At 41.1% G+C, this 20,753-nt stretch overlaps 2 protein-coding genes across 3 annotated transcripts in view; one reads left to right on the forward strand and one right to left on the reverse strand.

Moving 5' to 3' along the window:
• The window catches only part of cmtm3 (CKLF-like MARVEL transmembrane domain containing 3), a 272,921-nt gene that overhangs the window by 64,076 nt on the left and 188,092 nt on the right, over window positions 1–20,753 (forward strand). The window lies entirely within an intron of this gene.
• Window positions 1–20,753, reverse strand: part of ankrd11 (ankyrin repeat domain 11) — a 94,608-nt gene that overhangs the window by 5,152 nt on the left and 68,703 nt on the right. For both annotated transcript variants that reach the window (XM_044030879.1, XM_044030878.1), the window contains exons 3-9: window positions 15,151–15,296; window positions 12,484–12,616; window positions 6,401–6,574; window positions 5,246–5,446; window positions 5,022–5,164; window positions 4,642–4,789; window positions 60–4,527 (exon numbers count right to left, since the gene is read on the reverse strand). In XM_044030879.1, coding sequence (XP_043886814.1) covers window positions 60–4,527; window positions 4,642–4,789; window positions 5,022–5,164; window positions 5,246–5,446; window positions 6,401–6,574; window positions 12,484–12,616; window positions 15,151–15,237 — 5,354 coding nt within the window. In that variant the 5' untranslated portion in view covers window positions 15,238–15,296. The remainder of the gene's footprint in view (window positions 1–59; window positions 4,528–4,641; window positions 4,790–5,021; window positions 5,165–5,245; window positions 5,447–6,400; window positions 6,575–12,483; window positions 12,617–15,150; window positions 15,297–20,753) is intronic.

The following is a 20,753-nucleotide window of genomic DNA, read 5'->3' on the forward strand; positions in this document are numbered from 1 at the left end:
ACAGAGTAAAATTAAATAATGGCAACAGCAACCCTGCAGTATGTTGTATAATTACTCACCTTTCAAAGAAGGATGGGGAACAAGCATTCATTGACATAGTCATAGCTGATGAGTTCTGACAGTCCAACCCATCCAACATGATATCAGGGTAATCCTCTGCACTGCAAGATGGGGTTCGAGGAGTCTGCATTACTTCTTCAAAACTGGGACAGGAGATGACAGACGTTGGTGTGGGAACACCAGTTGGCCTGTTCTGATCTGGCCTAGGAGAGGCAGGGAGATGCTCCTTCATTTGGTGGCTACCAAGCCAGTCTTTTGAGTTTTGACTGTCTGGAGGCTGGAACTTCCTGCCTGGGGACATCATTTGGGGAGGAAGACCCACATCCTTCAGCTTCTTCTCTTTAAGTCCAGATTCAAGACTGTTGGATTTCTTTGAAGATAGCTCACTGCGGTTTTTTCTGACTTCCTCTGTGGACTTGGTTTTGTCTTTAAGTTTTGGGTCCCCTGACTTGGGTCTCAGTTTCTCCATCTGCTTCATCCTTTCTTTGTGTCTCTTGTGTTTCTCTTCAATCTCCTGGTCCTTTAGACTCAACATCTGGCCAAAACTTGTCATTTGATAATCATCATCCACTAGCAGTTTTTCACGTGGACGATTATCTTTCCGACCTGTGTCTTTGGACTGAGAGAGCTTTTCATTTTCATCCTTGGTCTTAGATTTAATTTGATCCATTCGGTTATCTTTGTCCAATGTGTCCCGATTTCTCTCTTTCTTCATTTCAAATTTAGGACTGTCTTCTTTTGACCTGTCTTTCAGAACGGTGATCTGAGGGCTGTCTTTCAATCCTGATTTGACATCCTCTTTGGAGTGTTTAAATGACCCAAAACCATCAAGGTACTTATTCTTCTCCTCCTTAATTTTTTCCTTATGTTTCTCCTTTTTCTTTTTGTCCTTCATTCTGTCACTGATGACACCAGATCCTTTGTCTTTGTCCTTCTTGGACATTTCTTTTTCAAATTCCAGTGTTTTCTCAAAGTCATCTTCTCCATCTCCCTTACCTCCATATGGAAATGTGTAAGGGTCAGCTTCAAGGGGCATGGGCTCTTTCTCAAAAGGTAGGCTTTCTCTGCGGCTGTAGGACTCTCTGATCTCCTCTGTCTTGTCACGTTTATCTCCCTTTTCTTTCTTGACCTTTTCTTTATCCTTGTCATGGCTTTTCTTAGACGAAGATGAAGATGAATGCCGATGCCTTTCCTTCTCTCGGAACTTGTCCTGGGGCGTAGATATGGACAAAGAGTCTCTCCTGTCCTCGGACACATCAGCCAGACTGATGGATTCATAGTAACTACTAGTGAGGACTGGCTCGTGACCTCTGTCGGTGAAACTATCTGAAGAGATTTCACTGTTCTTGTCATTGGAGTCGTCCTTGTAGTCATTCATAGCTTCCTCTTCTAATTTTTCCAAAAGGGACTTTTCATTCTCACCACTGCCTTTTGAAGGTTTTCTTTCTTTAGAATGGTCCAGCTTGTCTTTATATTTACTTTTTGTCTTTTCCTCACTGGTGTCCCTTTTGTCCAGCAGCTTCTGCTTGTTTTTCTTGTCTTGGTTTGAGTCCACTGACATCCTGTCTTTTCTTTCCTTATGTTTTGCATCTACACAGTCCTTCTTGTCTTTATTGTGTTTCTCGAGGGAGCCTTTCCTCTCTTTACCTGTGTCAAATGTGGCCTTTTCTTTCTTCTTTTCTTTGTGTTCTTTGTCTTTTGCCTTTTCTGTGTTATGTTTTGTCTCCAAGGAAGATTTTCTACTTTTTTCAGAGGGGAAGTGATCCAGCTCATCCTGATCAGGTGTTGAGTCTTTTCGGACGGAGTCAGACACGAGGACACCACTATTGTAGCTGTCATCATCGTCATCACTTTCATCAGTGAATATGTCAGCTATCTTGTACCATGTTTTCTCCCGGATTTTCTCGGGTTTTCTCTCCTCTTTCTTTATCTCCAAGAAATCTTTCTCCCTGTCTGCATGTTTGTCCTGGGAGCACTTTTCTTTCTTATCCTTGGTCAGTTCCGAAGACATCTTTCGATCTTTTTCTTTGCCATGAGACTCTTTATGTTTGTCTTTGGCTCCCTCCTTCTTGTCTTTGGTAGCCCGGTCTGTGTCCTTTTCCTTAGCAAGTTTTTCTGTGGAGCTTTTCTCACTCTTCTCCTTCTCCTGATCAACTCCTCTGTCTCTTGTTTTGTCTTTGTGCTTGTCTGCTTTTATCTTTTCCCTCTTTTCTGTTCCCTCGCCTTTCTTTTCTTTCTCCTTTCCAGAGTGGTTTCTTTCTCTGATATCACAGGACTTGCTGGCATCAATGTCTTTGAAGAAAGCATCATTGCCATACTCGTCTCTTGTAGATTCCTGCTTGATTTTGATGTCCTTTCTTTCTTTTAAGGACTCATGCGAGTCTTTGCGGTCTCGACTGCTGTCCAGAGAATCCTTGTCTTTTTTGTCTTTGACTCCGTCAGTGGACTCCTTCCGCTTCTTTTCTTTTTCAACTGAGTGACTTGAGTTTAGTTTTTGTTTTTCTGACCAGTCTTTTTTCTTTTCATTTGTCTTTTCTGAGGAGTCTTTGTCTTTCTTTCTTGAAGTGGCCTCTTTCTCTGATCTTTTCTCACTGTGATCCGACTTCTTGTCCTTGACTTTGTTCTCTTTTCTGCGTGTCTCTTCTTTAACAGTCTCAACAATCAGTTTAACGGAGTTGTTGGCTTTGTATTCCTTGTACTCTTTAATGGGAGCGTCCCAACTATCTTCATAGAGGGAGGAGTCAGACGACATCTCAGAGCCCCATCTGTCATGGTGGTCATCCGAGGCACTGAGCTTCGTGTCCTCCAGATTGAGGAAACGGTTGTTGACGTCATAACTTTCATAGTCAGCGTCGTCTTTCTGTGCCTTGTCTTTTTTACTTTTTTCTTTCTCCTCCTTGGTGTTTTTCTCTTTGTCTACCTTAAGATGTTTTTCCTCTTTCTGCTCACTTTTCCTGTCTGCCTTCGAGGATGACTTCTCTTTGGACTTTTTCTTCTTCTCCTCTTTGTGAGCTTTTTGTTTATCCTCCTTGGGCTTCTCTTTCTCTTTAAGATTTCTTTCCTTTTCAGATTTTGCAGGCTTCTCCCTCTCCTCCTTGCTTGTTTTATCCTTAGTGGAGTCCTTTGTTTTCTTATTTTTCTCCTCCTTTGTTGTTCGATGCTGATCTTTACCAGATGACCAATCCTTCTCTTCTGACTTACTCTTCAATATCCTGTCCTCCTTTTTTGAATGGTCTTTATCGTGTTTGGACAACTTGACTTTGCTCTCAGCCGGTGATTCGGACTCAACGATCAGGGACTTCTGTCTTGAGTCATCAAAATCAAAGGAATAACTTTTGACAAATTTCTCATTCATGTCCTGATTAAGCACTAGACTCGGAGTCTTGTCCTTTTCTTTATTTTTGTGCTTATGCTTCACTTTGTGCTTCTTCAGCACTTTGCCGTCGACATCAGTTTTGGACACGGCACTGTCCACACTGGAGTTTTTGAAGAGCTCAGAATTTTTCTTGTCTACAGCGTTACTGTGCACATTGTTGTTCTTCTTTTTGCTCTCCTGTGCTTTCCTCTTAACTTGTTTTATTGACTCTACACTGGAATCAGCGGAGGAGTAGTCAGACTCACTGGAGAGTCTTGTTCTGACTGAATCTGAGAGAGAACTGACATCTGACCATGTAGGAGATGACACCGTCTTCCATCCATCTGTCCTCCACTGCTTTGGATGCTGTTCTGCTAATGACTGAGCTTGTTTCTGAGAGTTCAAGTTACCATGGGAAGAGGAGGAGGATGCGTTAAAGCCGGAGGATTCTTTCAGGCTCGCTGCAGAAGAGTCCTTCATACTATTTGAGCCCTTGTCGTCCTCACTCTCCATATCCCCACAATCAGAATCAGATGTACAAAATTTGTCGTTGATTTTACCAAACCGGACTTCTTTACTGGCGTTATTTTTGCTCTCCTTCTTCCGCTTCTTCTTGACTTTATTCTTGTCTTTCTGTTGTTTAGAGCTCATGCTGCCAGAGTCTCTAGCCTTGGTATTTGTTTGCTGGGCTTGTTGCCGTGGTGTTGGTGCTGGCGTGAAACACAATGTCCTGTCATCCTCATCTGAACTGTTACTGTCAGAGATGATCCGCCTGACAGTTTTCTTTGGTGTGAGCGAGTTGCTTTTGGAATAAGTTTTGACCTCCATCTTGGGTATGGAGATGAAGCTGTTGGCGCTGTTGGCTGCCTTGGCGATCTGGTCCTTACGGAAATCCTTTTTCAAAAGGTGTTTATCGTCCACAGGGGGGACACGTTCCTCCTCATCGTCCTCGTCAAATTCGTATTCATCTTTGACTGGTGTGACAGCAGATTTAGGAGGCTCTATGGGTTTCCCTTTCAATTTCAGGCCTTTCTCAAACTCTGAGTCTGTGTTATTGCCATCGACAGAGCTGGACGGTGCAAATGAGGGGGCATCTTCTTCCTCTGAAGATTCTGGGTAAATTGAAAAAAGAGGCACAATCAATACATCTTCCGGCTGTATCTACATGAATAGCTTATATAAAATCTAACAGTCATGTAATTATCAAATTATCAACATTTACGCACCTGATGAACTTTCTTCACTTGAAGTGTAAGTGCCTTTCCCCAGCAACAGATTTAACATCGTTGGAGAGTTGGCAACCTTCAGTGGTGTTTCACCTCTCCTGTTGCTTTGACATGGGTCCCCTCCATACCGCAACAGCAGCTTAACCACCTGGAATTAGCAAAAGAGAATATTTAATGAATACAACCTGCAACATAAGAGGTAATAATAGATGATTAGGTGGTGTAGAATTTATAGTTTATAAGAAACTACACACGGCACAAGCTAAGAAAACAACCATTAACTTTTCCATGTTCAGATTCAAATTTCTTCAGTTTTTATGCATTTTTCTAAAATGTTTTGTTTGTATAGTACTTCATTGATACTGGGCAAATTTTTTTACCTTGAAATGTCCATTATTGGATGCATCGTGTAAAGGGGTGTCATCATCCAGACCCTTGGTGTTGACCTCTGCCCCGGCTGCCAGCAGCTGCTTGGCCACATCATAATAGCCCCTATTGCACGCTTCATGCAATGCAGTCCAGCCTAGAACATTAGAAAACCAGTGAGAAATCTATACACAATATATGAATGAGTGTATGATGCGTCAAGCAGAGCAAAACTCACCTGCAAAGTCTTTTACATTCACATCAGCTCCCTCGCTGATGAGCTCCTTGATGCGGCGTACCTCTCCACGGATCGCTGCTCTGTGCAGCCGAGTCTCTCCTCTCTCATTTCGTTTATTTACTTTGTCTTTGGTTTTAGATGCAGAGTTTGGTGTTCCCTTCTGACCCATACTGGACTGTGACTGATGCTTTGGTGTTGTATCTGTTGGTAGGAGATAGATACTTGATGTCAACACAAGGGCAGATTTGTATGGCACATTTTTTTTTGTTTGGTTTAACAGCTTACAGCCACAGGGAGGCAGTCTTGCTCTACCAGTCGCCATAAAAGGGGGTTGGACATACTTCAGCATTTCATCACATTTACAAGATTAAACCCAAGTCTAATATAAATCACATTTACATAATTGCGTTTGCCTAGCTAGGGCCCCAAATGATAGTGAATGAAACACACTCATGTCATTTACAGTATATCCATGACAACAGGCATGCAACAAAGGAATTAAGTGTCTATGTATTGGTCCTCACCAACCTACTAACCTTCTATCTTAAATGTCAACAGTGAGAATAAAATGCACAATAACATAACAGTAATATTTTTTTTATTTAGGTATCCAGCACATCAATTGATTTATTGATGTATAACAAATGAATAAAAACTAAATCTTGCAAGCATGTTATGTTCTAGGAGTGCGCTGTGATTTGGTTCAGATGATGAGATTGTGCCATTAGTTCCAGACTAACGCAATATCAACCAGATTAGTCTAGTTTCACTTCCTTGACGGTCTCATGCTGTATTTGTGAAAGTCATTCCACTACGGCTAATGAAAACAATGTGACAGCTGCAAAAATACAACAGCCACTTTCACTGACAGTATAAAGTAACATAGCAACTGTAATGAATGTGAATTTATGTGTATATCATTTATTAAATGAAGCTGGTCCTGGTCATGTGAAGAGAACAACCAATATTTGGCAAAATAGAAGTGAACAACATGCCAAGTGAACAACAAAAACAATCAGCCCCACGTCCTCTCCCCCCTTAAGCCCCCCATTCATTCATCTCCTGAAGACATACACGTACACAGACTACACATAAAGCTCTTTCCTCGTCGGCCACCCATCCACAGAAAACGTGGCTTCCATGATAAACACGCACCTGGACTGTTGACGGACTCCTCAGCTGTCATTTGCATGAGCAAGGCCACCTGCTGCCGTTCAGAGAGGGGGTACCCGGCCCGGATCCCTGGCATCCCCATCCCAAACGGCAAGCCCGCCTTCCGAGTGTTGGTGGGCTCCTTTTTAATGCGCTTCCGTTCTGGACCTGGTTTCTCTGTAAGAGTGATGAGAAAGAAGTTCATTTAAACACGTTGACACCAACACAAACCAATGTAATTTACAGAACCTTATGACAGGGGGAAGTAATAGGTCTGTTATTAGCGTTAAGGCCACAAGAGATACATTATCACTGTGTAAATATTAATTGGTGAAAATTGCTTGGCAGTGTGAAAATGAGTGTGAATGGTTGTTTGTTTCTACATGTCAGTCCACTGATAAACTGGCCATCATCTGTCCCCTCTGACCCTTAAAGGATAAGTGGCATATATAATGTTGCATCGACCACTCTTGTGTATGTGTGACTGCAAAAACAACAAAGCACTTATTATTATTATTATTATTATTATTTCCGCTTCAAAAAGCTACCGCACAAACGTACTCACATACGACATATGTAATCAAGTATGTGAGGAGTTTGGAGGTAGGAGGGTTTGACTTTTGAGTTATAACCCAGCTGCCACAGGCTGTGTGTTTATGTCTGTCAGTCTTTAAACCAATCAGTGCAAATCAAGAGGAGAGGAAAGAGGGTGTGACTTGGCAGAAATACAGTTATTATGACATATCTGGTGTACATTTCAATTCAAAGTGGCCTTGCCAAGGTCAACTCATGCCGGTCTGCCAGGCTTACTGGAGACATGGTGCTACTGGACAAAAGCAGCTGCTCCACAAAGACACACCCAGCAATTATTTTCAGTAGCAACATACCAGTTGATGACCCTTATGGGGGGTGAAGCTACGCAGGATGCTAACACTTCATAGGTTAGGGGGAACAATTTCCCAATGCAAGAAAACACCATCAACACTACAGACTCCTACAACAAAAACAAATTCAAATGTTCATATTCAGATTAAAAAACCAGGGGACTAGGTCTGAATGTGAATTCTGTGAGATGATTTCTCATTCCAAATATGGCCTCATTGCTCAAGGCCCACAAAAACACAATTAAATTAATCCAGGAGGGAACGAGGCGGCTCACAGTTCCGGTGGCCCGAAGATTTCCAGGAAAATATTTTTCAGTCACGAGTACAGAGCTGATGAACTTTCACTAACATCTGTGAACACTTACAGTTAACGTGCCCCCCACCCCTCTTTGATACACTCTCATGTGCTCCAAAGCATTTGCCATTTAGACACATTCCTCCTGCTCTAAGACTTAAACAGCAGGAACCACAGAAGCAGTCCAAACATGTTTTTTGTGCAGCAGAACAAAAAGTGCTATGCTTGCCTTTCCATGCGGTATTTACAACATTGCAAACCAGGAAGACAGTTCTTACCCTGATGAACCCAAGCAGAGGGCTGCGACTAAACAACACAAGGCCATAGTCACCAATATGAGACTCATCAGTGGGGGCAACTTGACAATGAATCTCTGACATGGATGTGATTCACAAAGCATAAACATTCAGACATACAATCATACAAATTACTAGGGCTGGACAATATGGCTGAAAATGTTATCCCACTAAAAATGTTCCATATCAGTCAATATCAATATCAATAACTATGATATATTAAAAAAATACTTGTTGTGCTGAGATAAAGTTACTAAACCAGTTTACTTACTCAAAACATTAAATACCTTTTATGTGAAAGTGTGTTTGCACAGTGAATACATGTTGTGCTAATAAATACAGAACCTTTATCTTATTGATATTGATGACAATTATAATGTGATATATCTTGTTACTGAATAGTTGCCCAGCCCTAATGGCATCCAATTTTTCTGTGTTCCACATGCTCATAAATTAAAGGACAGGATTTTGCTTTCATGAAGTCAGTTTTTGGCTCGTCACTTTAAGAATTTAAGAAAAGATGTCGACATTCGTGAAATATAACTGCCCATTATTCATCATAGTTGTGTAAAACACTTCATGGATGGCTTACAGAATTACACAGATGTACTAACAGTTGTGTGTCAGCTCCCATAGCATGGATCTCTGTTGGTTGTCTATTTAGAGAACACTGCTGGGCCTTTGTGTGTCTCCGTAAAATGATATTGCTCAGCTTACAGACGGGGCTGAAACCTTACTCTCCTCACTGCATGAAACTTGACTAACAAGATAAGAGGAAAGGATAATAAAAAAAAGGAACGCAACCGAGCAAGGGAGAGTCAACCCATGAATAGACTGTCTACATGAACCATGGGAGGGGACCACATCAAACATAAATGTCAAGCAATAGCTGTTAGATTTTGATACGGCATGCAAACAATTATTCAGTGTTCCTGTGTGCCAAAACAAAAAGACTGTCTAGTTCAGTTAGCCAAGTACAAGAAGAACCGCTCTAACCAGACCAACCAGGTAGATCTGACCAAAGCACATTAGAATGAAAAGTGTTCCGTTTTGTGGCTCTTACAAGTCACATAAACAGGAAGTTAAGGGAGAAGAGGCAGGAAGTGGCCAACAGGATGTTTTGTCAATGCTTCGTATTGAGCAAGAGAGACTCCTAAATGTATGTAATGAACATAGAGTGCTGTACAAAGCGCCGTCTGTCCTCTCTGTCCAGCTGGCACATGTGGAGCATACTGCTTTTGTTAGATAGTGACTATATTAGCTTCTGTTTTCTGCTTTCGTCCAGAGTGAGTCACGGAGACAGAAAGACAAATCTTTGTGTGTTATAACCTGCCAGGAGGAAAAGACTTGTTAGCTGAAGATCTGAGCGCAACACTGTCTCCATGCACAGCCCACTTCACATGGCTTAGCTCACACCCTACTTCAAAATTCATAAAACCTGACCATCACTCCCGTGACAAAACTGACCCAATGGGAAAGGAAAGCCTGCAGTTGCAATAAATATCCTAGAAGGCACTAAAAGATTAAGTGATTAAGGTATGGTGCCAATTTAAAAAAGAAAGACAAAAAGACCACTTGACTGGGGGCCATGTACCAGCAAATCTTCTAAAATCATTAAAACAGACAGACATGTTTTGGCCTTATATATAAGTGGCCATTTTCACACTGAGTGACATTTTTTATTTGAAATGCTTTCCCACTGTGGAAGGAACAAAGTAAGCCTGATGCAGGGTAAAAGTACAACAGGCTTTCATTTGCCACTTGTGTAATTGCTCATTTTAAATGCCATTACAGCTGATCACGCCACCTTGCTTATTTCCAGTATATGCTGCCTGCCACACAACGTTGTATATAACAACTCATTTCAACTCAAATGTCACATCCACAGTTTGACACAGAGGCTTTAAACCTACCACTCTTTATTTTCATACCTGATGAATTTGAAATGTGCTATATACAGTAAAAGTTAAACAAACCTGGCTTATTTGAAGCAATCACTGTATCAAGAGCAAATTATTTTTGTGGTTTTCTTATTGCTTCAGTGAGGATAATCACAAAAATGATTAAATAGAAGTTTTCCAATGTAAACGGCATTTTCAAAATTATCCTTCTTAATGTGGGCGTAATCTGACAAGACTGTACTACCATCAGTCTCTGAAGTCTGACTTGTGCTGTAGATAGTGGTTAATGAGAAGGACGGACAGAGGATGACCCGAGGAGGGGAAAATGCTGCTGTCCAGCACTCCTCATGAGGAGGTCAAGGGAGGCTGGTTGAGTCTTATAAGGATACATGCCGATGTGTCCTTGGGCAAAACACTTAACCCCCACGTTGCTCCTGACGGCTGCGTCGTCAGCGTGTGAATGGGTATAAAAGATGAGTGATGGAAAAATGTGCTGCACATAGATGCATTGTATGGAAGTATGAGTGGAATGGGTGCAAAAGCTGTAGTGTAAAGCAGCTTTGAATGGTCATCAAGACTAGAAAAGTGCTGTATAAATACAGACTATTTACCATAAGCATGGAAGTTTTGAGGGACTTCATTGACCTTCATCTTTAACGATCTGGAGTTTTCTATCCTGAGGCATCAGTCCATGTAATACCTTGCAATATTTCTAAAACCTCCGTGCATAAACACTCAAGTAGCGTCTCGGCAAATGTGTCCGGTCATTACAGAAATAATGCAATAGTGTTGAAATGGATATAAATCAACCAAAGCTCAGGCGTGAGCAGACCGTAGTTTGATATTACTCAGTAATTTCCAGTAACAGATTTCAACGCACCTACAAACACAGTTGATGCATTTTATAAAGGCTACTGAAGCAATAGAAGACAAATTGATTAGATAGGAATCACAAGCTACACAGCAGGGAATTTGCCTGTATAAAGCATTCACTTGATTTATATTTCCACATTTTCCCCTTTCCTTCTAGCAATCGCAAATCTAAAACATGTTAAGAGAACCCCCAACATAGTATTTGGTCCAAATTCAAGCCTTTAAAATGTACTTCATTATTTAGTAGTTTAAAGATTTCAGTAAACGTTTTCGCAGAATATTTTGGAATATGATACTGTATCACATAGCAGGTAGAGTAGTGTCAGAGGTGTAAAATTTTGCAGAGCACTTTGACACTGTTCAGCAGGGTCAGAAAATTAAAGCAACAAAGTTAGACTATAAAAGACTGATTGAAAACAACAACTCAAACAGCTGCAAAGGTATGGAGACACATCAGTAGGGCTGAGAAAATACTCACGCAGAGATACAGAACAAATGCGGTTATTGCACCAAGAATGGGCTCCAATTGTTTTGCCTACTAGATGCAGTATGACAAATACTAGCACTGCGACTGAATTAACATTGTGAATTCCATAATGGCACGGGCTGTGATACTTTCAGGCTTCCGCAGATTGTCAACACAAACTATCATGACGCAACTCGGTTGTGAGTTGAGAGTCGAGGGCTAAAAGACCATCTTGCCCAATCCAATAGCAGACCAAGTTATTAGCATACTAACAGACAGTCCCACTATTGTTTTGAGACAAGAGTTCACACCTTCCCTTTCTGTATGTGTTGGGGTGTCTACAAGAAGCAGCCTGATAAAACCAACTGGTTTAGATTCAAGATTCAAGATTCTTTATTGTTATTATGCAAGCAAAACAAAATGTCCTCCCGAGACTCAGCACACTTAGCACACATTGAAATGTCCTAAATAAAATAAAAGCACTTGTAGAAAATAACAAATAATAATGATTAATAATTAATGATATCAAACTAGTTGTGGGGTAAGACCATATACATTCAGGCCTCTACATGGTGCAGATTTAAGCAGTAATAAGCAATGACATGATATCACAAAACACTACAGGATTCAGGAGTACCACAGGAAAGCAAGAAAGAAAGCAAGTGAACACTTATCAATCAAACATGTCACCTCTTTCAACTCCTTTGTGCGAAGCAGTAATTACACACAAATCACAATGTCTACAGAATACATGCACAATCTTACGAAAACGTGACCGTGAACAATAACCGTCAATCTGTTGCAACACATGCCAACACTTTCCGCTCTCAACTCCTGTCTGGAGTGAAAAGCCTTCTCAAGTCTAACGGCTGAACATAAACCAATGTAGCAACTCAGCCGTTGCTGATGATGAAGGCTGTTACCAAAGTCTCAGAGTTGGACCATTTTCAACAAACTAAATCCTGAACCCTTAAAGCCCTAAGTCAAACAAGCATGAGCAGTAGTCCTCATCTCTCTCTCTAATTTAAGAAAACACACAAAGATGGAGCCTTACCAAATTCAGACTTGGTCAGGCTTGTACATCATACAAATCCCCACTTAACTGGATCATGCTTTGTGAGGCGATACCTGTCTGTGACTGCAGGAACAAACTGCTATGGTCTGCCATAGACACAAAAACGACTCGAAGCAAGAGCTGAGAGCCTTTCACTTTAAAGCCCCACCCCCGTCACAGAGCATGGGTAACTACTTCCTGCCTACTCCAAAGAATGTGATACTATGACTCAATTTACTTGCTGATTCCCAGTTTACACTCACATGTGACGGTAGAGATGTCAAAGCATGAGTTAATACATCCAAGCGTCCCCTTACCTGAGTCAGAATCTTTCTGGTCTCCATTAGCTCCAGTAGTAAAGGGCAGCTTCCTTTTAGGGGCCTTTTCTTTCATCTCTTTGACGCCATCACTGCGATCCAATTTGGGTGTCTTGTTTGACAACACTTTATCCTGTAATGGAAACGAGATAAAGCAAGAAAGACACTATAAGGAACAAGGACATCTGGTAAAGGACTTGACAAAGGACAGAATTAAAAGAAATACAAAATTTTAAACTTGTTTTTTTATGCTAGTTATGGATCTTGCAGACTTTCTGCCCTCCCTCCTATTTCTATTATGTTTCTTTGTGAAGCAAAACTTTTCAATGGAGTTTCCCACTTCATTCCTGGCCCGAGGAGAAGGGGGCTACACTGACGCCGACTTAGCTTTGTGGTCTACAGCTGCTGGAAACAATCAAAAGCCCAACTGTATACGTGCGACCAACAGATGTAAATACTTGTGTTTGTGCAACTGGTTTCTTTGTTGTGTTGGGGTATGATAGAGATGGCGACTTGCTTATCCTGAGTAAGAGCTTTACGACATTGAGAACTGAGACTAAAACTAATGTACTTTAATTTAGAGAGAAATTTAAGGTTTTGAGGAACAACAGTTGCAACGGCGTCCCCATAAATGCCCAAAAGATAAAAAAAAAAAAACAACAACAAAAAAATCCCAGACAGCATATAAACAAAGCTTTGCCTTTTACAATGCAATGGCTTAAATTCTGTTTATTTACTTGAGCTACAGCTGTATACATACACTTGAAATCAGAGGTTCCTCGGACATATTCTTCAAATAAGTGACCAACTATGTTATGTGTAATCAACTTTCAATTGCTTTTAAAAAACACCTTAAAAAAAAGTGATATCAGCCTTATTTTTCAGGTGGTGACTGTGTTTGCGCAAATTAGGTGACACTCTACAGGAAATAAACATTACAGGATTAAGCTCTTGGGGAATTTCCACCAGCTGTGGATTCAGTCAGCTGGAAAACATTCATATTTGTCACCTTGCACAACTGTAAAGAAATGGCACATAACAACAAAGTGTGCAGGTATTTTGCTGCGGGGTGAAGATGTCTTTAATCATTATTCTTTATGCACAGAGGGATTAATAAAAATAAATATGGGAGCAGGTCAGATATAGTGAATTTGTGATGTAGTGTAATTTCTTTCAGTTTCTTAGTCTGTCTCTGACTCCTCTCTTTCTCTCCTCCAGGCAGGTTTCCTATTATGTGTCGACTCTTGGAACTCCTCCCCCTGCCCAGCCCCAGTCATACGATGATGTCATGGTACAGTAGAGACAAACAGTGTCAGCTACAGTCGGCTGATTTCTCTCTCGCTGTCTGTATCTCTGCTCATCTACAAGAGGACCCACATTTCACACACAAGCATGTGTCATGTGTCAATGCTACAGTTCCTCTAGGGAGGGAATCGAGACATAAGGAAGTGAAGACCAACAAAAAATACACATGGCAGTAAATACAGAACTAAATACCAACTGCATTAAAACAATCCCTAAAAAACCTAATCTCTGGACCTGAATTTAAAAAGGCTCTGACATTGAGACTTTCCTCGATTCTGCCTTCATAAGACACCCTGTTTGGTGGTCTCCTAGCAATGCCTGCTCTGTTCTTCTCACTCTTTTTTCCACCCACCCCTGTGCTCTTCATTCCCTCCCTCCCTCCCTCCCTCCCTCCATGCCAGAGTCTGATGCAATCCTTTGCAGAGGGCTGTAAATCCATGCCTGCATAAACTGAACGTCCTCTTTGCCTCTTGGTGCTGCTGCCTGTGGCTTAACACTTGGCACAACACTATGACATCATCAAGCTGCGCCTCACACTTTAGGAGAACCTTCTTTTCATAACATTCCAACACTGAATATGTCTTGACAGGTCAATACATGCTTGTAACATGGCCGAGGAAACTGAGTCTGAGAATTTGACGAATATTAACAGTTTATTATCAATAATATCCTATTAAATGTATATGTTAGATAAATTGGTACCAACTAAGGAATATGCAAAGACAAAATGTAAATAATAGAAGACAGATGTGGTCTCTGCTTTGTTCTTGGTACTCCCGTGTTGTTGTGTAGAAACAAAAATATTATTGTTGATTAAACTACAGCGGCTGTAGGTGCAGGAGGGCAAGAAATCATTCTTTTTTTTTTACATTTATTGATGTATCAGGTAACAGCTGGTCTTTGGTGCCAGATATTTGTAATCAACGAGCCTAAGACAGATTCAGATTTAAAATGTGATCCCTTTTATAATGAGCTATGTTTGCCAATAGGTTTGCATGTGTGCCATTGTTCTGTGCTAACCACTTGTTAATAATAGCACAAGTCATCTGTAGTATTGCACGAATCATCTTGTACCAATGTGCAAATACCTTCCTCAATTACAGAAGAGAAACAAAAGCATCAGCGACAGAAGAGCTTTACTGAAACTGGTGGACATTCCAGTATCATGTTTAAAGACACTTGGGCAGGCAGATAGTTTCTGTTGCACGACATGCATCAAGGTAAAGACCAAACTTCTTCTTTATTTCAGCCAATTTATTTCGTGTTTGTAAATGTCGTTCAGTATCAGGTATCAAGGATAAAAACAAAACAAAAACATGTGGGTACTCTGTGTGTGTGTGTGTGTGATGTTTTCAGTCTTACCTTCTTCCCACCCTGCTTTTCCACCATGTCGGTGTTGAGTGGGAAGTGGTCCAGCTGGGGGGTTTTAGAACCCCCACCTTTGGGCATCGTTCAGCTCTCCCCACGCCAAGCTTCATTCACGCTGCCATTGCATCGTCATCAACCGTCTGGAACAAAGAGAAAGAAAAAAAAGAGAGATGGAGGGGTGGGGGTTAGCACCTGGCCACTATGTTTCTTTGAAAACACATTTACACGCTGCCAGACAATGCAGCCATTAGTGGCACATCAAGCACTCTATTTTCAACCATTACACCCTTGCTCTTCAGGAAGCGCAGCTGAGAGGGAGGGCAACACACTGGGTTGAAGCTGTGGCGGGAAAACAATCTATTCTCCAGGCTGGAACTAGAGTAAGCAAGGTCTGGCTAAAAACAAGTTTAGTAATTTTAAAGCAAGATAAAGCAATGATATACTGGAACTTTGGAGTGACTGGCCGGAACACACTAGGTTAATGTAATGGAACACCCTTCTTTGTGGATTTATAGCTAAATATTTACAGTGACAATTTGAAATCTTCCTAGTAATGTAGTAGTAGTTATGAAAATAGAAAACAGACTGCTGCAATCGTTACGTGTACAGTACGTGTCTATTTGCTTTTTTGTGCATGTACAAAACAACATGTTGTGCATAACTACCTACACCCTTATTTCATGAAGTGAAGCATTCAGTTTCACAGGGCCATGAATTAATCATACATTCCATCCACCAGTTTTCATAATGCGCTTTCTCTTCTGAGTGCCTCCAAGTATAATCATCCTTGTGAACAGATGAGACCATTTTTTTTTCCCTCGACTGTGATACACTGGCACTCCTATCTTCTTTAGCGCCACTTACATTACCCTGCCCCCCACCTCCTTCTTTCCCCCTACACAGTTATCCTACTCAAAGTCTGCTATTTATATCCCTCCAGTCAAGTCAGTCAAGAACACCAACCAGCCAGCCAGCCAGCCAGCCAGCCAGCCAACCGGAGAGGCACACAACTGCAGAGGATGTACTGCTCCCCTTTTTACTGGTAAATGGAGACAGAGAGAGGGAGACACAGCCCCTTCCTCTCTCCTATGGCTCATTGTTACTCTCTCATTGCTACTACTGCCAGGAACTCATTTCAACATCCCCTAAACTCCCACTACTCACCACACCAAACACAGTGGAAGGGAAGGTCAACCGCTCTCAGAAATAAACAAACCTTGCAGCACAATTCACATACGCACACCCGCACACAGACACACATCAAACTAGGTCAGCTGGGCTTCTAGAACAATAATCTCTCAGCACTATTCTGGGACTACTATGATGGGCAGTTATAGCAACTGAGCTTTTCGCTGACATGTGAAGTACTGGAAGCATGTTTGTTAGCTACTCTCATGGAGAGGAAACACTGTTCAAAACCACAGGCCTCATTTCCTTTGTAATTCCATCCCAATTAAAAGATACACAACATCTGCTAACAGTGTGTGTTTCACTCAGTGAAGTGTTGTTGCCCACTAAACAGTTGATTAATTCCATGTGTGCATATATGTACATAAATCTGTGAGAGCTGCAACAATTTTGTACATTCAAAGTGAAGATACAATCGAATATACATTTTGTGATGTGGTCAACCAGCAATGCATCTGATCACGAGTACTTCAGAGCTTTATTTTTCAAGTTCATGTGGCAGATCACAAGGGTATAGGTCATGATATGCAATAGGAGAAAACATTCTATGTGAACATCCGGCTCTTACCAGCCACTAATAAGTAATAAAACTGTAATTGGAGGTCTGACAAAAGGAACTTGATGCACATATGGCAGAATTATATATATAAAAAAACATCTAAACAACATTAAGATTAACTGAGAAACACCCTGCAGATGAAAGAACAAAGAAAATTGTGAGCAGAGTTTACAGTTTACAATAGACAAGTTAAATGTCCTCTTAAGCAGACTTTATTATTATTATTATTATCACATTATGTCACTGACACATCTAAAATACAAAGTGTGGAAGTATTTCTATACACCTTAAATGGAAAAGTAACTAATAAATCTAAAGCCTCAGCAGCTCTACCCATGGAGGTGGTGGTTGGGGGGATTTACCTAAATATAGTTGAAGGAATATTCGTAGCCGTGAAGCAGGGTAGTCAGGGGTGAGATATGAATGACCCACACTAGCTTGCACACACACACCTTGCCCTCCATGTTCACTGTTACATTCTCTGTCCATCCTCCTGTAGCACCCTCTCTATCCTGAGCCACTCCCTCTGCGGTCAGACAAAGGCCAACACTTGAGCATATTGCAGCATACTGTGGGGCACACACTCAGAGACGTGTTCACACACGCACACACGCACACACACACACACAAGCCCACTTACACGGGGATGTCATAGCACAAGCTTGCTTAATTTGAAAAATATAACATTAGGGCTGACATCAAGACTAAAAATGAACAGTAATTTGAAAAGCTAAAATCTAAATTACCCTAACCATTCTCTCACAGTTCCACAACTAGTGAAACTGTTAGGCGAGATGAGCACTGGCCATTTAATTAAGAAAAAAAAATGACTCTGGAAGATAGACCTTTTTTCTACTATACCAACTTTAAACATTGCAAAACTGTCTGCTACAACACTCACTCATGATTTAACGTTATAAGGTAAAACAAAACACAGTGATGGGAAAACAACAATGTTTACACACACACACACAGCTGAAAAGCAGTGAAGGTACAGGTGCAGAGATGAAAAGCAGTTGTTTGCTTCAACGCCAGGCCACTCCTTACTCATGACTCTCACTGTACACACAAAAACACACCTCAAATTTTCCACACTGACAGCTGAACAACACAGCAGCTGCATACAGGGATGGGCATGCTAGTCTCCGTCTGTCTGTGCTGGTGTGTGCACAAACCACACAGTCTATTGCACAATCAGGCACAAATCAGTAGCACGCTGCCTGACTGTCAGACAACTGATATCTTTGAGTTGGTTAACGGATATGCTATGGCAAATATGGAGGAGCAGATGTTATGCAGGTCAAAGTGTCTTCATGCCAGAGATGTTTATCACATATATACTTCTGTGTCCAGTAATAACCACGCTACAGCAACAGACAGCAACATTATTTTGACATCACCTGCAGTACAATTGAGAAGTTATCTCTTAAATATATTTCCTAAAAAAGGTTTACGGCTAACAATGCACCTGCATGTTTCTACATCAACCTGTCAGAGAAATAATACATAATCACTGGTCACAAGACATTGGTATTAGAACATTTAAAAACTGCTTTCAATGATTTAGTGAATACTCAACACTTCTCATGTTGCAGCAGATGTGTCACATTCTGTACACATCAGTCAGCGTGTTTACATGCGAGTTAAAAGTCGGATTTTAGACAGACAATAACTTGGTTTTCTTAATGTAATGCAAACACGTCAGTCCAACTAAAAATTGAGCTATTCATAGTCTGATTACTCCTGCATGTAAACACTTAGTCGGACTGGAGTCAGACTTGGTGTTCTGCTTGTGCACCAAAAGTTTCCCCACAGTCTTTGACTCAGAAGTAGAAGGAGATGACGTATAAACTGCAGTACTGTTTCCAAAACAGAACAAACAACACGATGGCGTCAACTAGAGCAAAAGCTACGCAGAAGAACCACATTTGAACTGACAAAGAGTTGAGATATATGCTTCTTCAGCTGGTATGAAATGTACAGAACCACAGTATGATCCATCTCACGTTCACCGTTTATTTTACTGTAACGTAAAGGTCGACAGGAAAAGCTTCAAATAAAACACCAACCAAGCACTGACATAGTATAATGTACTTGTACGTGTCCACCTTCATGTTAAGGATTGCACTTCTGAGGGACGTATGGATGTATGAGGTGGGGGTGCCAAATGTAACACTGCTAATTCCCTATGAACAAATCACATTTATGCATTTAGGCTCACTAAACTAAATGGAGCTCGCGGACAAGGCCGCACTCTCCGTTGCTCTGTCTGACGAAGTCAGACAGAGTGCTCCCATCAACAGCAGACGTGGCAGACATCATGTCACCATTAAATAAGCAACATCACCAACTCCGATATGTTGGCGACGACAAAACACTGCTTTGCTAACTTCCGCTAGGTGCCTCCAAGCATCTGGCATGTCCAATGCCAAAACAAAGAGAACGTGTGAGTGCAGCCTTAATGTAATGTAGGGGTTGACAACCTGTCTCTCCTCTGCTCCTCTTGGGTTTATGTTTGTGTGTTGAGAGGATTGAGAAGCTGACACACACAGCGAAACAGAGAGCAGAGGGCAGTTAATGCTCTTACACTGAGCTGCAATGAAAACCAGTGCACATTGGGTTTTTTCCCCCCAAGGCGACAGCAGGTGAAACATTGCAATTTACTGTAATCTTGAGCACGACTCAAGTACATGTCTCTAGATTACCCAACTTTGCCTCAAACCTCCTGTGAGGCTATCAATTTGATATTTGGTAGATGATGACTGGACCATGTTTTCAGTGTCGTCCCGCACTACGAACCATTGCTACCACATAGAATATACATCTATATCAAATGTAATCAAACAAAATCAATTTTCAGTCCAACCCTTTAATCTCACCACCGCACAAGCTAAATGTATGTATGTATTGCAAAGGAGCTTGTTAATATCAACATTGTAGAAGAACTATTTTGTGCATTTGTTTACACTATAGTGCCTAAGGCAATCTATTGACATGTCATGCAGGAGAATGGTCTAGAGAAGGACGACAGCAGCAGCAGCAGCAGCAGCAGCAGCAGCTAACTAGCCTGTTTGGTGTGCAAATAAACCAGCCCGGCTCAGGCTGCTGTATCCTGGCAACCAGAGCCCAGCTTGCCTGCTCAGTCCCTGACCTGGGCCCATTCACTTCATTATAAACCTGTGTAGAGAAATAGGAGAGCGATTCATGAACACACACAAACATGTGCTAACACATACACACGCTCCCGAAGGAAAGCTGCATTATGCTAGAGGAGAAGAGTGTGCTTACAAAGGGAGTAAGAAAGAGCAGAGTTACTGTGTACATCGTGCTCAATCAAAGAACAGCGATTATCTTTGCTCTTACTTCAAGTTTTCCCTAGGGCTGGGCGATATGGAAAAAAATGTTATCACGATATGTTTTTCCATATTGATCGATCTCGATTCTTATCACGATATGTAGTTTTTGCAGATGCTGCCAGTGTGAGGGACATCCTTAAGCTTGAAGATATAAGAGATTCACTGAAACTTTATAATAAAGTTTAATAACAAAAAACAATTATTAAATAATAATAATCTCAAATATTTATTTATCTGACACATTCAAGTGCTAAACAAAGACAAAATAAATGTCAAAACGAAACCACTATAGCACTATTATATTGTTTTTTTTTGGAGGTATTGAAAAGTGCCAAAATAAAAGGTTGTGCACATCTTTTGTAATGGAAACATGAGTCATCTCCCTTTACACAATAATACAAGCTTTTACTTATAGAAACATTGTATATAAAATAACAACTGTGACAACTATCACATCAAATTGCTTTGGCTGGACAGTGAACATCTCCAGTACA

The sequence above is a fragment of the Solea senegalensis genome, linkage group LG7, assembly GCF_019176455.1.
Source record: "Solea senegalensis isolate Sse05_10M linkage group LG7, IFAPA_SoseM_1, whole genome shotgun sequence".
Taxonomy (NCBI): Eukaryota; Metazoa; Chordata; class Actinopteri; order Pleuronectiformes; family Soleidae; genus Solea; species Solea senegalensis.